At 42.1% G+C, this 14502-nt stretch overlaps 1 protein-coding gene across 1 annotated transcript in view; it reads right to left on the bottom strand.

Moving 5' to 3' along the window:
- A2m (alpha-2-macroglobulin) overlaps positions 1–14502 on the bottom strand; it is a 49708-nt gene that overhangs the window by 18733 nt on the left and 16473 nt on the right. Inside the window, exons 16-22 of the mRNA NM_012488.2 lie at positions 13215–13382; positions 12758–12836; positions 11291–11417; positions 7477–7705; positions 6675–6801; positions 6088–6209; positions 5299–5350 (exon numbers count right to left, since the gene is read on the bottom strand). Of these exons, the coding sequence (NP_036620.2) occupies positions 5299–5350; positions 6088–6209; positions 6675–6801; positions 7477–7705; positions 11291–11417; positions 12758–12836; positions 13215–13382 (904 nt within the window). The remainder of the gene's footprint in view (positions 1–5298; positions 5351–6087; positions 6210–6674; positions 6802–7476; positions 7706–11290; positions 11418–12757; positions 12837–13214; positions 13383–14502) is intronic.

Here is a 14502-nt window from a genome sequence, read left to right as displayed (position 1 = left end):
GAAAGCAATTCTAAGAGGAAAACTCATAGCTCTGAGTGCCTCCAAAAAGAATCTGGAGGGAGCATACACTAGCAGCTTGACAGCACACCTAAAAGCTCTAGAACAAAAAGAAGCAAATACACCCAAGAGGAGTAGAAGGCAGGAAATAATCAAACTCAGAGCTGAAATCAACCAAGTAGAAACAGAAAGAGCTATACAAAGAATCAACAAAACCAGGAGCTTGGTTCTTTGAGAAAATCAACAAGATAGATAAACTCTTAACCAGACTAACCAGAGGGCACAGAGGATGTATCCAAATTAACAAAATCAGAAATGGGAACAGACATAACAATAGAATCTGAGGAAATTCAAAAAATCATCAGCTCCTACTACAAAAACCTATATTCAAGAAAACTGGAAAATCTGAATGAAATGGACAATTTTATAGGCAGATACCAGGTACCAAAGTTAAATCAGGATCAGATAAACTATCTAAACAGTCCCATAACCCCTAAAGAAACAGAAGCAGTTATTAAAAGTCTCCCAACCAAAAATAGCTCAGGACCAGGTGAGTTTAATGCAGAATTCTATCAGACCTTCATAGAAGACCTAATACCAATACTCTCCAAACTATTCAACAAAATAGAAACAGATGGAGCACTACTTAATTCCTTCTACAAAACCACAATTACTCTTATACCTAAACCACACAAAGACCCAATAAAGAAAGAGAACTTCAGACCAATTTCCCTTATGAATATTGACGCAAAAATACTCAATAAAATTCTTGCAAACCAATTCCAAGAACACATCAAAATCATCATCCATCAGGATCAAGTAAGCTTCATCCCAGGGATGCAGGGATCATTCAATATATGGAAATCCATCAATGTAATCCACTATATAAACAAACTAAAAAAAATGATCATCTCATTAGATGCTGAGAAAACATTTGACAAAATTCAACACCTCTTCATGTTAAAAGTCTTGGAAAGGTCAGGAATTCAAGGTCCATACCTAAACACAGTAAAAGCAATATACAGCAAACCAGTAGCCAATATCAAACTAAATGGAGAGAAACTTGAAGCAATTCCACTAAAGTCAGGGACTAGAAAAGTTTGCCTACTCTCTCCCTACTTATTCAATATAGTACTCAAAGTCCTAGCCAGAGCAATCAGACAGCAAAAGGAGGTCAAAAGTAATAGAAAGGGGAAGTTGGAAAGGAAAAAGTCAAAATATCAGTATTTGCAGATGATTTGATAGTATACTTAAGTGACCCCACCAGAGAATTAAGTCTGATAAAAAACTTCAGCAAAGTGGCTGGATATAAAACTCAAACAAATCAGTAGCCTTCCTCTACTCAAAGGATAAAGAGTCTGAGAAAGAAATTAGAGAAACAATACCCTTCCCAATAGTCACAAATAACATAAAATACCTCAGTGTGACTCTAACAAAGCAAGTGAAAAATCTGTATGACCAGAACTTCAAGTCTCTGAAGAAAGTAATTGAAGATCTCAGAAGATCGAAAGATCACCCATGCTCATGGATTGACAGAATTAATATAGTAAAAATGGCCATCTTGCTGAAAGCAATGTACAGATTCAATGCAATTCCCATCAAAATCTCAACTCAATTCTTCATAGGGTTAGAAAGAGCAATTTGCAAATTCATTTTGGAATAACAAAAAAGCCAGGATAGCAAAAATTATCCTCAACAATAAAAGAACTTCTGGAGGAATCACCATCCCTGACCTCAAGCTGTATTACAGAGCAATAGTGATAAAAACTGTGTGGTATTGGTACAGAGACAGGCAGGTAGATCAATGAATAGAATTGAAGACCTGGAAATGAAGCCACACACCTATGGTCACTTAAAGGAGCCAAAACCATCCAATGGAAAAAAGATAGCAGTGTCAACAAATGATGCTGGTTCATCTGTCCATCGGCATGTTGAAGAATGCAAATTGATCCATTCTCAAAGCTCAAGTCTAAGTAGGTCAAGTACCTCCACATAAGACCAGATACACTCAAACTAACAGAAGAAAAAGTGGGGAAGAGCCTCGAACACATAGGCCCAGGGGAAAAATTCCTAAACAGAACACCAATGGTTTATGCTCTAAGATCAAGAATGGATAAATGGGGCCTCATAAAATCACAAAGCTTCTGTAAGGCAAAGGACACTGCCATTAGGACAAAATGGCAATCAACAGATTGGGAAAAGATCTTTACCAATCCTAAATCTGATAGAGAGCTAATATCCAATATATTAAAGAAATTAGACTCCAGAGAATCAAATAACCCTATTAAAAATGGTGTACAGAGCTAAACAAAGAATTCTCAGGTGAGAAATATCAAATGGCTGAGAAGTACCTAAAGCAATGTTCAACATCCTTAGTCATCAGGGAAATGCAAATCAAAACAACCCTGAGATTCCACCTCACACCAGTCAGAATGGCTAAGATCAAAAGTTCTGGTGACAACAGATGGTGGCAAGGATGTTGAGAAAGAGGAACACTCCTCCATTGTACAACCACTCTGGAAATCAGTCTGCAGTTTCCTAAGAAAATTGGACATAGTACTACCTGAGGACCAAGCTATACCATTCCTGGACATACACCCAAAATATGCTCCAACATATAACAAGAATACATGTTCCACTATGTTCATAACAGCCTTATTAATAATAGGCAGAAGCTGGAAAGCATCCAGATGTCCTTCAACAGAGGAATGGACACAGAAAATGTGATACATCTACACAATGGAGTACTACTCAGCTATTAAAAACAGTGACTTCATGAAATTCTTAGGCAAATGGAGGGAACTAGAAAATATCATCCTGAGTGAGATAATCCAATCCCTACAAAAAACACATCGTATGCACTCACTGATAAGTGGATATTAGCCCAAAGGCTTGAGTTAACCAAGATACAATACACTGACCACATGAAGCTCAAGAAGAACAATGTCCAAAGTGTGGATGTTTCAATTCTTCTTAAAAGGGGGAACAAAAGTAATCATAGCAGGAGATATGGAGACAAAGTTTGGAGCAGAGACTGAAGGAATGGTCATTCAGAACCTGCCCCACCTGTGGATCCAGCCCATATACACACAGCCACCAAACCCAGACAATACTGTTGATGCCAAGAGGTGCATGCTGACAGGAGCCTGATATAGTTGTCTCGTGAGAGGCTCTATCAGAGCATGACAAATACAGAGACAGATGCTCACAGTCAACCATTAAACTGAGAATGGGGTCCCCATTGGAGGAGTTAGAGAAAGGTCTGAAGGAGCTGAAGGGGTTTGCAACCCCATAAGAACAACAATGCCAGTCCCTACAGAGCTCCCAGGGATTAAACCACCACCTAAACAGTATGCATGGACAGACCCATAGCTCCAGCTGCATATGTAGCAGAGGATGGCCTTGTTGGGCACCAGTGTGGGGAGAAACCCTTGGTCCTGCCAAGGCTGGACCCCCCCCCCAGTGTAGGAGAACGTCAGTGTGGGGAGGTGGGAAGGGGTGCATAATTCGGGAGGAACACCCTCATAGAAGAAGGGGGAGGAGCGATGGTATAGGAGGTTTATGGATGGGAATCCTGGAAAGGGGATAATATTTGAAATGAAAATAAAAATATCCAATAAAAAAAAGTTCCTTGAAAAACAAAATAGTTCTTGGGGAGTTTCATACATGTTTTAATCATATTACATACCCTCAAGTCTCCCCAAATGTGGAGAAGGGACAATACTTATACCTTGCTGGTAGAAATGCAAATTTGTTCACTCACTGTGGAAATAACTGAACTGTGGCGTTTCCTTAAAAAGGTAAAAATAGATCTACCACAGGGTCCAGCTGTACCACCCTTGGCCATACACATAAAGGACTCCACAGAGCCTACTCTAGAGACACCTGCTCAGTCATGCTCATTGCTACTCCATTCACAACACCCAGGAAATGGAATAACATAGATGTCCATCAGCTAATGAGTGGATAATGAAATGAATGAAATGTACTTTATACATGGAATATTATTGAACTATTTAAAAAGAAATCATAACATTTTGAGGTAAAATGCATGGATTTGGAAATAGTCACTCCTGAGCGACCTGGTCATCCAGATCCAGAAAGACAAATGTCACATGTATTCTCCCACCTGTGGGTGTCAGCTTTGAATTCCCACATTGTATGTTTCACTTGGAATAGCTATAAACACCAGGAAATGGCTAAGGGGCCATGAAGCTGGGTTTTCAAGGGAGGATAGACAGACTGCACTGGCTTAAAAGTTAACGAAAATAGTGGGATAGGAAAGGTTAAATTGGGGTGGAGAGTGGAGCATAGGGTAAAGTATGGAGTATGAGGAAGGATAAAGAACTCCAAAGACACTTTGGAAAAGATCATTCCTGTGGCTCACCTCAGTAAGCAGCAGACATGGAAAGCCAATCACCTCCAGGAGCTTAGGTAGCTAGAGGAAAAAGACTCTTGGGCTCAGTTCTGGGGAGACCCAACCCACTTCTTCCTGACCATCCATTCTTCCAAAGCATGCAAAATGGAGCAATGAGCCAGAGAAAGACTCAGATTGAAGGAGAAGGACCACGTAGCAAGGAAATAGGCCTAAGAGGATCAGAATAACTCAGCACCTGCCCAGCAGAGCGCTGGCAGCACATTAATAAAAATACCGGGTCTCTGAATCACTTATTCAGGAGCCAAAGCAGGCGAGAGCTGGCATAGAAATATCATACAGTTATTTGGGAGTGAAGGGAGCAAAGACTCCCCCCATCAAATATTATTACAAAATTGGGAGCAAAAAGAAAAAACAACAACAAAGGTAATCAAAAGCCAAACGATGAGAACCGAAGGTGTTACGTCGTATCTAAGCATGTTGCAAAACAGACATAATTAAAATCACATGATATTTACATTAAAATATAGGCGGAGAGACCACCATGAAAATACAGAGACCATAGAAATGAACCCACACAGGTACAGATGTTTAATTTTCAATGACGAATAAAGAGTACAGTGAACAAAGAAGAATCTCTCAGAAATTGCTGCCGAGGGACTTAGTTAGGAGTCAGAGCCTTTTCTTAGGAAGAAACCTCATTTTGTTGTGATAGGTTGTCTGTTTGATCCCCCTGCCTCAGCATTCCAAGTGCTAGCATTATAGGTATTCACCATCATACCTGGCCTCTCTAAGAACTACTTTCTAACTCTTTTGTATTGATGACACTTAGGGTTTCACCCCACAGGAACATATAAACAGTCTTTGACTTCAAGTGGTACAAAGCCTTAGTCAAAAAGAGTACAATTGTAATGGTTGAGGCTTACCCATTGGACAAAGCAGACTGTTAAATGTCACTTCGTTCTCTAGACCTTCGGGCTTTAGGTTAAAAAAAAAAAGAAAAGAAAAGTTCAGATGAAATGCATTGACCTTCAGGATATGTGTGTTGTTGACTCGGGGACCACAGAGTCCCACAGTGTGAAAAGAAGGATTGGCCCCACTATCTAAATAAATCCTAGTCCTTGTAAGTATATGATAAAGACGGATTGGTAGAAAAGAAAATGAGTGAAGATTAATGAAGATAAATAGCAAGTGTGGACATAGAGAAGGATGGGGAACAACAGATAATTAGATAGATAGATAGATAGATAGATGATAGATAGATAGATAGATAGATAGATAGATAGATTATTGATAGATAATAGATGATATATAGATAGATGATAGATACATAGATGATAGATAATAGGTAGATGATAGGTGATAGATACATAATAGATAACAGAGAGATAGATGATAGATTGATAGATGATAGGCACATAGATGATAAATAGATGATAGATAATAGAGAGATAGATGATTGATGATAGATAATTGAGAGAGAGAGATGACAGACAGAGAGATGGATGAATTGATAATAGGTAGATGAAAACTTGTGAAATATACATATATAAACTATAATTATTACAGTACCTAATGTTTATGTTATTGTGAATCTTATTATGGGCTGTGCATTACTCAACATTAGAAGAGTTGACATCCTAAAGATCATTAGACCCTAACTGAGTTCGCTCTTGTGCCTTGGCATATCCTGTCAGGTAGGCACGTTTACTTACTTCAACCAGCAGGGACTTGATGATCGTGTCTTTTTTGCCCTGTTCAGGGACCACCGGTACCTCATTCCCACACAGCTCCTTAGAGTTCAGTGCCTCTGCACTAACTGTGAAATTCACATTTCCTAGTAGAAAAAGAAAAGCCAAGTAGAGAGATGTACGCTCCCTCTTCCCCCAGGCTTGCAAACTGGGAATTTACAAGGCTTTAGATTTTTGAACACACCAGAGCCACAATGAAGTAGCATCCACTAGAGGTCGGTGTTTCTAGAGGTGGAGGTGAGGAAGTGAGGCTCCCTTAGGCCCTCCACTTACAGGAAAGGGTTTCTTTTTGTTGTGGCTGCTGGTTTGTTTTCTTTGAGTGGGCCTTGATTATGCAGGCAAGAATGGCCTTGAACTCATGATTGACCTTCTCTCAGCCCTCTAAGTGCCAGACTGCTGGTGTGCACCAGTAAACCTGGCAGCGCTTGCCATTCTGGAATGGAAGTCAAAGAAAAGCGGTCCTATCGCCTGGAGGGTCATTTCCTGGGGGAAGAAGCACTGCTTATTAGGGTCTGGCAGGGACTCCTGAGCCTCTGGACTCTGCTGCTCACCTAATGACTTGGGGATCACTGCCCAGGACGCGGTGTGCCGCTGGTTCATACAGATGCAGTGAGACCTTTGTTCCTTCTCCTCTGGGGCAGCCAGAAAATCGGGAGAGGCCTCCAGCTGCACGGCAACCTGCAGCCATATGAGAAGCAGGATTAAAGGTAGAAGGTTTAAATGGAAGCCTACTTGGAGATGCTTAGATATTCTGTCACCTAACATCAGGGAGACAAATAAGGCCCCAGTACTGTGGTCCGTTTATTAGCACCTCACAGATTAAACCTCAGCACATGGAGAGGTGCTCGGCCTTTCAAGTGCTGGAACCAGAAGAAAGACAATGAGGGAGTGTTGCCTGGGTAAGCACTCGTTCTGGGACCCAACACAAAACCTATAAATAATTATAGTTATGGTTTTGACCGAGGAGAGATGCACACAAACAACATTTTAAAGGAAGCCATGTATAATGAACGCACTGAGGAAAATTAAATATATAGGAATGTAGAAGTCGCATCTACAAACTCTAAAACATGAGACCATGAAGGCGATGCTTGCTCGTGTAAGAAATCTTTCTACTGCACAGATGACCTAACTTTAAAGGATTATGATCAATGCTAGAAACTCGTCACTGTAGGTTGATTCGTAGAGATAGCCACTTTCCCAACATACCAATCAAGTATGAAAGCATCTTCCTACAGAGTAGGCAAGAGGTGGGTTTCATTTATTCTTTTTTAAAAAATCGTTTCGTTCTTGGTATCTCTGACAACGTGAGTTTTAATTTGAGTGTGCTCAATTAAGGAAGTGAATCTTTACCCGGATGCATGTAGGGAGGTAGTTCAGCACAGTGGCCTTGAGCGTGAAGGCTTCTCCACGGATCACGGAGTAGGGCATTGTGAGCTCCACGAAGAAGGGCTGGAAGGCTTGGAATTGGACCACAGGAGACAGGCCCAGACCAGTGTCATTAGACAGGCAGAAGGCCCCGGCCTTCCATTCAGTGATGGTGTCAGGGACTGTCACTTCCACTTCAGCCACTCCTGCTGAGCTGCAGGGGGTGGGGTAGGAAGTAAAGAGAGTGAGCAGCTAAACCAATCCCCTTGGGAGGAGAGTCCTACCGATGATTCTATGATCATAACTTAAGTGCATTCAGTACAAATACCAGTAATGGAAGGGCACAGCCAACGCTTTCCATGAAGAAATGGTGGGCTTGCCTCCTGTTTCCAATCAAGCCCATATTGAGATCATCTCCCAACAATTAGCGCTAAATCTCATAGAAAAGCATAGTTATGAACTATGTGCCTGCAATTGATACTGATCTCAGTTTTTGTTACAGAATACGATCCCACTGGTTGTATCATTTTTACTTTTGCTACTACTGTGTCTATTTGGCTGAAATTATTTTAAGCTTAACCTGGTTTGCTTATCAGTAAAGAAGCACGTCTTCACTAATACCTATGGCGATTGATTGCATTTGGTCCTTATGCCCATTTTCTAGAAACATATAATTAAACTTTTCCAAAAGTTTTTTTTCTTTCGAACCAGAGGATATAGGTAACATGGTAACTTCTCTCAAAAACAGCAGTGGGATAGAAAACTGGAAACTGAAAAATTAGATCAGAGTTTTCAGTTTCTCCTAGAAGAGGTTCATTTAGCCTCCTTGGCTCTCTGAGAGTTGGACTCCTTGCTAGCCCACTTTAGAGAAAGGTACACAGCAGACCGACAGGAGCCCGAATAGAAAGGTGGATGCTTCTCACTATTCTACCCAGGGTTCTCCTTTAGACTTCTCCTTAGAAGGAATTCCTGAATGTATGAAGCACTTCTACTTCTGTAGTTTTGTCCAAGGGTCTGGTCTGCCTCCTAAGCCATCCATCTCTGTGACTGAGTGATTCTCACAATCTCAAGATCTCTGACACGGAGAACATGAGAAAATGTGCAATGGATGTGTGCGCATGCCCAGTGGCTTCCTCCCAGGGCTCAGCGCAAAGAGAAATGAGGGTCAGGGTCCGGGGGTTCGGGAGTCCGGGCATGGGGGGTGTTGGATTCCTAGTTTTGTCCTGGAATAAGTTTGACACTTGGTGACATTGGTTTCATCAGAGGATCAGGCCTTTAACGAGCCTCTGGGAACCTGAACTACAGCATGGGCCTTTCATACTGCTGCTTCTGCTGGATGATTCCAGAGACAGATCAACGCATTGTCCGGACAGCTAGCCTGCCTCTGGAAGCAAAAGGACAAGATATTTGCTTGGCTCCTGGGGAGGGGGACTGAAAGGATGGACAGGAATATGTGCCGTTCATTATGACCAAGAGTAGAGACATTGTCACAGACCTTCCCCTCGGCTTTGCACAGTGTGAACCCAGCTCCCAGGAGAAAGAACGGCCTGGAACAAATACTTTAAATGCAAATGACTGCCAGCCCTGTCTCAGTGCATTGGTCTCCATCTCGGCTATCTCAAGGCACTGAAGGATCTTGGTACATGCCAAGCTCCTGGTGACCACAATGACAAACAGGATGTTCAAACCAGCACAAAGACCCGAGAAACATCTCAATAGAGGTTCTCAACTTGTGGGTCACACCCCCTTTGGGGGTTGAATGACCCTTTCACAGAGGTTGCCTAAGACCCTCAGAAAACACAGATATTTACATTACAATTCATAACAGTAGCAAAATTGCACTTATGAGGTAACAATGAAAATAATTTTATGGTTGAGGGGGTCACCACAACATGAGGAACTGCACTAAAGGGTCAGCTTATTAGGATGGCTAAGAACCACTGGTTTAGCATCTCTCTGGCTTGGCTGGTTGGTGAAGTGTCTTTTAAATAATGTGAGATCTCAATACCTTATGTTCAACCATGGACACAATGTGCAGACAAATCCCATTGAGAAATAACAAAATTGAAACACAACCAAACAGACGCTAACAGAACACTGAGAAAAAACAGCAGAATAGGCACAAATGGGGGACTCTCTAGACTGAACCCAATGCTGGATCAAGAAAAAAAGTATCGGCAGCTTTCAAAAGCACAAAATCATTTTGTGTATCTCCTCTGACTAGATTGCTTCATTCATCCATTGCTCTAATTTATGGAAAAATTAATATCAGCCTTTCAGAGATATCCAAAAATGGAAGGAGAGACCAGCCACACTGAGATATCAAAATCAAATGAGAATCTCAAAAGAAAATCAAACTATAAACCAATATCTTAAATTAACAAAGAGCCGCATTCCTTAATAGAACAATAGCTGCTAAACGCAACAGAACATTCAAAAGATTAAACAGTGACCGCTGAGTGTCAAACAGCGCAATCAGTGTGACAAACCACATTAGCCACCCAGGAGGTAAAGTCTATATGATTATCTTAATAGATACTATAATACAGGACAAAAAAATCCAGCATCCTTTCATGATATGGACTCTCAAAAAAGTAAGTATGTGGGAGCCTTATTGGATTTGGGCCTGGTTGCCTTGTCACTGTTTGACCTTAGTCTTAGATTGTAGGATCAAAAGCCTCTCCCTGTAATTTGCGGCACAAGAAGTTTACATTCATGGAATGTTTTCAGCCAGAACAAGACCCTTCTGGGTCTCCAGCAAGGTTTGACCCCTGCTGAGCCCTGCCCTTGCATGTGGAAGCCTTTTGTTCCCAACTGACAGTTTGGCCAGGTACTTCTCACCTGAGTCAAAGCATTAGGCTGCCCTTCCTGGTTATTTCCCTAATTTATTCAGGCCACATAGTCAGTCCTTTGTTTCTGAAGTCTCAGGGTTCCCCACTGTGCTTGGCAGATACCTGCTAAGTGCTGTACTTGGGATATATAGTTGGTCAATAAAGAAACCATAGGCTCTCTTCCTCTTCTGGCTTGACACGAATAACCTGTGTGTGTGTGTGTTTCTTTCATCCCACAGACTTTCACCGGATTCTCAGTACCCTGTCGGTGCAGGCGCCGACATAAGTATAGAAAGAAATTTTCTCTATCTCACCGGAATTAAAAAACTGTGATAGATCTATATTTCTGCATCTATATAATATATACTACCTAATACATTCTATTATCTATACAATATAAACTGCTCACAAGCGCCCGCTTAACATTATAACCAATGGAGAAGACCCAAAAGCTTCTTCGCCTGTAAGATCCAGCACAAGGTAAGAATTCTATCCTCAGGCTTGTCCAGTGGAGCACTAGAAATACTGTCAAGAACAATTAGACTAGAAAAAGAGATCAAGAGTATCCAAATTGAAAACGACTAAGACGATGATCCCTCTTTACAGGTTATCTGATCCCAAGTGAAGAAAATCTCAAAAGTTATTTTAAAAAGTTGTCAGAACTAATAAATAAACTCGGCGATGTTATTAGATGCAAAAATGAATGCATGTTTGCATTTCTAAGCTAGTAGCATGCTATCTGAAAAAGCAGTAAAGACAACAATCCCACTGAAGACGGAATAAATACTTAAAAATCAATTTAACTTAGGGGGCTTCTGTGTTGCTCAAACTTAGTAATGCTTTCCCGGTGACAGCGAAACGCTGTGCTCAGCAATTCTGAATATATACACTAAAAGGGGGAAGCTCTCGGAAGTCCCACCTGTGATAGAGCCATACTTCGGTATCTTATAAAAAAATAAACTACTTACTCCACCACCACCAAGTCCCAGATCCACGTCTCAGGGAAGTAGCTTCGCCTAGTCTCTGTGGGAGACTCTGAAGACTCTAGAAAAGCGTCCATGTGGCTTTGGCTTACGAGGTGGTACGCAGCTGGTACTACAGTGGTCGAGAGAACACAAGGGCTATCAGTACAAAGATAGAGCTTGCACCAGTGCGCTACCGAAGAGCGACCACAGAAAGATGAAGGAGGTGCGATGGGAGCCAGGAAAGGGCATATGGGCAACGAGGGAGCCTTCTCTGAGGAAGTGACATTCCAGCTGAATTCTGAGGTACTAGAACACACTGAGCCGGGGAAGAAAATGCCTAGCACAGAACTGGAAGAAGTGTGTCGGGAAGCCTTGAACTGTATGCAAAAGAGATGGCTGTGTGGAATCCCAGGAAGCGACTGCCCATTGGGACAAATGGACAGACCCAGGGTATTGGGTCGGGAGGAGGGCGGTAGGCTAGCCTGCCATCCTCATCTCTTGTAGCATAGAAAAAAACCAATGGTAGTGGTTCTGAGAAACAGTTTACATCAATGGAGGAATCAAGGATAGAAAAACTAGGTATTCCATGCTGAGCGAGAGCATCAGTTGGCTGTCCCAAACTGTCACGTTCTATGAGTACAGTGCTGGTAGACTTTTGACAGCCACCTACTCTAGGGAAATGTACAGCAACAGACACACGGGCGGGCAGTAAACACAGGGGCAGATGATAGGTATGTTTCCTGTAAATCCTGGTAATAAAAGATTCGGCAATTTATAAATAAAAATATCTGATTCTCTGTAGTAAATTTCATGTAGAAAATGGATTCTCATAGAACTTTTTCCTAGATTTTTCCTTTTCCCCCACACTTGACACATCCAATATGATAATTAATCCATGCTGCCTACTATGACTTGGCAAAGAAACAGCCTACGTTGCTGAAAAGAGCGGAGTGTGTTGGGGTTGGAGATTTAGCTCAATGGTAGAGCGCCTGCCTAGGAAGCGCAAGGCACTGGGTTCGATCCCCGAGTGGAGCGCGTTTACTGCTGTTTACTTCAGGGCCATCGAGGGAGATCTTTCCCCGCCTGAGAGAATGCAGTCCTGCTTTGTGAGCATTTCTGACTCTGTTTTCATGATTAGAATCCTGGGAACCTTCCTTCCCTTCCAGCCCCCTTATATCCATCGGCAGATAGAAGTGCTTCTGGCTGACGTTCTAACCGCTCAGAATCCGTCCTTTCTTCGCACTGTGTCTGTGTTGGACCTGCACTTCTCCTAGACCACTGTTCACAACCTGCCTTCCACACTCCTCAGACTTACACTGGATGGAGGGGCACCGGTATCAGATTTGAGCTTTGATTGTTAAGAACATTATGTTACACCCCTATTACAGCTGAATCAAGGTTTCAGCGAATTTTGATCACATTTTATTTTTAAAATTTTGTCTTACTCAGTTCAGTATTTTACGCACTCACTTCCTTTATTGTCTCTGAGCCGTTCGCAGACTTTGGGTTTACGGATGTTCGAGTTGGTAAATACCTTTAAGCCCATATCCTACAAAGGAAACAACCACCTGATTAGTGTGCCCCCCACATACCTCCTTTCATCTGAATAAAAACTTTCTGTGTTTGCATCTGAAGGGACATTATGTCATGCTGTCCCTTAAATTCACCTGACAGTGATAAATTAATATGTAATACTTAGAAATATCACAAGGTAATGACTTTCAATAAAAAGAAAACTTCACTAATCATTAAAACTTCTGCTCCCAATTCTGCTGCGTTAGGCAGATCCCTTCCGGGTGGCAACCGGAAGAAGCCACTTGGTTTCTTTATTCTGTTAGTTTCAACTGCGATAAGAAGGCATGGAAACAAATAACTTTTCCACACGGCATACTTCAGGAACCTTTAGACCTGTCTCTAAGATGTCTACCTTTAGGAAGCCGTACATGTCCTCTTCATTTGTATTCTGCACTGGCGAGTACAGGATTCCATTAATGTAAGTGTCATTTTGCTTAACGCAGCCATTAGTGTCTTCTTCCCGTTGATCCGCACCCTGAGGGAAGCCAGTGAGGTCTTTCACTGGTAGCAGGTCATAAATCTGCAGGAACACAAAGCAGGTAAGAGCTGTCTGTGGCTTTTTATTAAGCAACAAGGAGAAAACCCCCAAGGACAGCAGCACCAAAACCTAAGGTACTCCTTGTTTAATTAATCAAGGGTCCTGATACTGGTCACACCATTTGGCAGTAGACACTATGTTCTCAACACTGAAATGAAATAACACCCTAGTAAGTAAGAAGTTAAGCTGGACCGTGGGTGACGCCACACTTTAGGGAGAAGGAGTGAAGGGATAGTTCTGCCACCACCTCGAAGTTGGCCGCCGATTCTGCATAGGCAAAAGTTGGCATCATTTGCCCCAGAGAGAGCAAGTATGGGGAACATCCTCCTCATGGGAGGAAACAGAACTCCTAAGGTTTTAGTCACAGAGACAAAATACTCCAGGACATCATCCAGTCCCTAAGGGCTGAACTCTGGAATACCGGACACGATGCTTTCAAACTCACTTGGGGAGAGAAGTAAAACAGACATGACGACGTGCTGACTGAAACCCCGATGAGCGTTCACAGGAAAGTGACTGTGGTCAGAAAAGACAGGGCCTGGAGCCTGTGGTGATCCACAAGGGACTCCTCCTTAGCTCCTCCCTGACAGCCTCCCTCCCCTGCTTTGTTTTTCTCCAAAACATATATTTTCCACTTCAATGGTAAAAGTGTAAATCTTAGAAGACATAAACATCTGACTTTCCGTAGCTCATAACGAGTTCCCCAGCACTTAGTACAGCCCAGAGAACACAGTAGGTGTTCAGTTCCTGTTCGCTGAATGACTTAAACTGCAGGCGAAGTTGTTTTATTAGTAAAATACTGACAGAGGATGGAGAGGGACTCAGGTCCTGTTGCAAATGCCTGGATGCTCCTCTTTCACCACTACAGAATTACTAGACTGTCTCCTCCACGTCCATTAGAGTTGGCACCATTTTACAACTCTGACAAGTACAGCAATCGCATCACGCATACACAAAACAATGCCATTTTTGTCCTTGCTGTGCTATTGTAAATGTTCTTAGTATGTGCTTTAAATATACATTTTAACATTTCTATTAAAGCACCACTTGAAAAGCACTGTAGACGGAGGTGGTGGCACAACAGGAATGTCTGCCACACAAG

Source organism: Rattus norvegicus, chromosome 4 (genome assembly GCF_036323735.1).
Source record: "Rattus norvegicus strain BN/NHsdMcwi chromosome 4, GRCr8, whole genome shotgun sequence".
Taxonomy (NCBI): domain Eukaryota; kingdom Metazoa; phylum Chordata; class Mammalia; order Rodentia; family Muridae; genus Rattus; species Rattus norvegicus.
The sequence above is the reverse complement of the archived record's forward strand: the minus strand, read 5'-3'. Positions and strand labels throughout refer to the sequence as shown.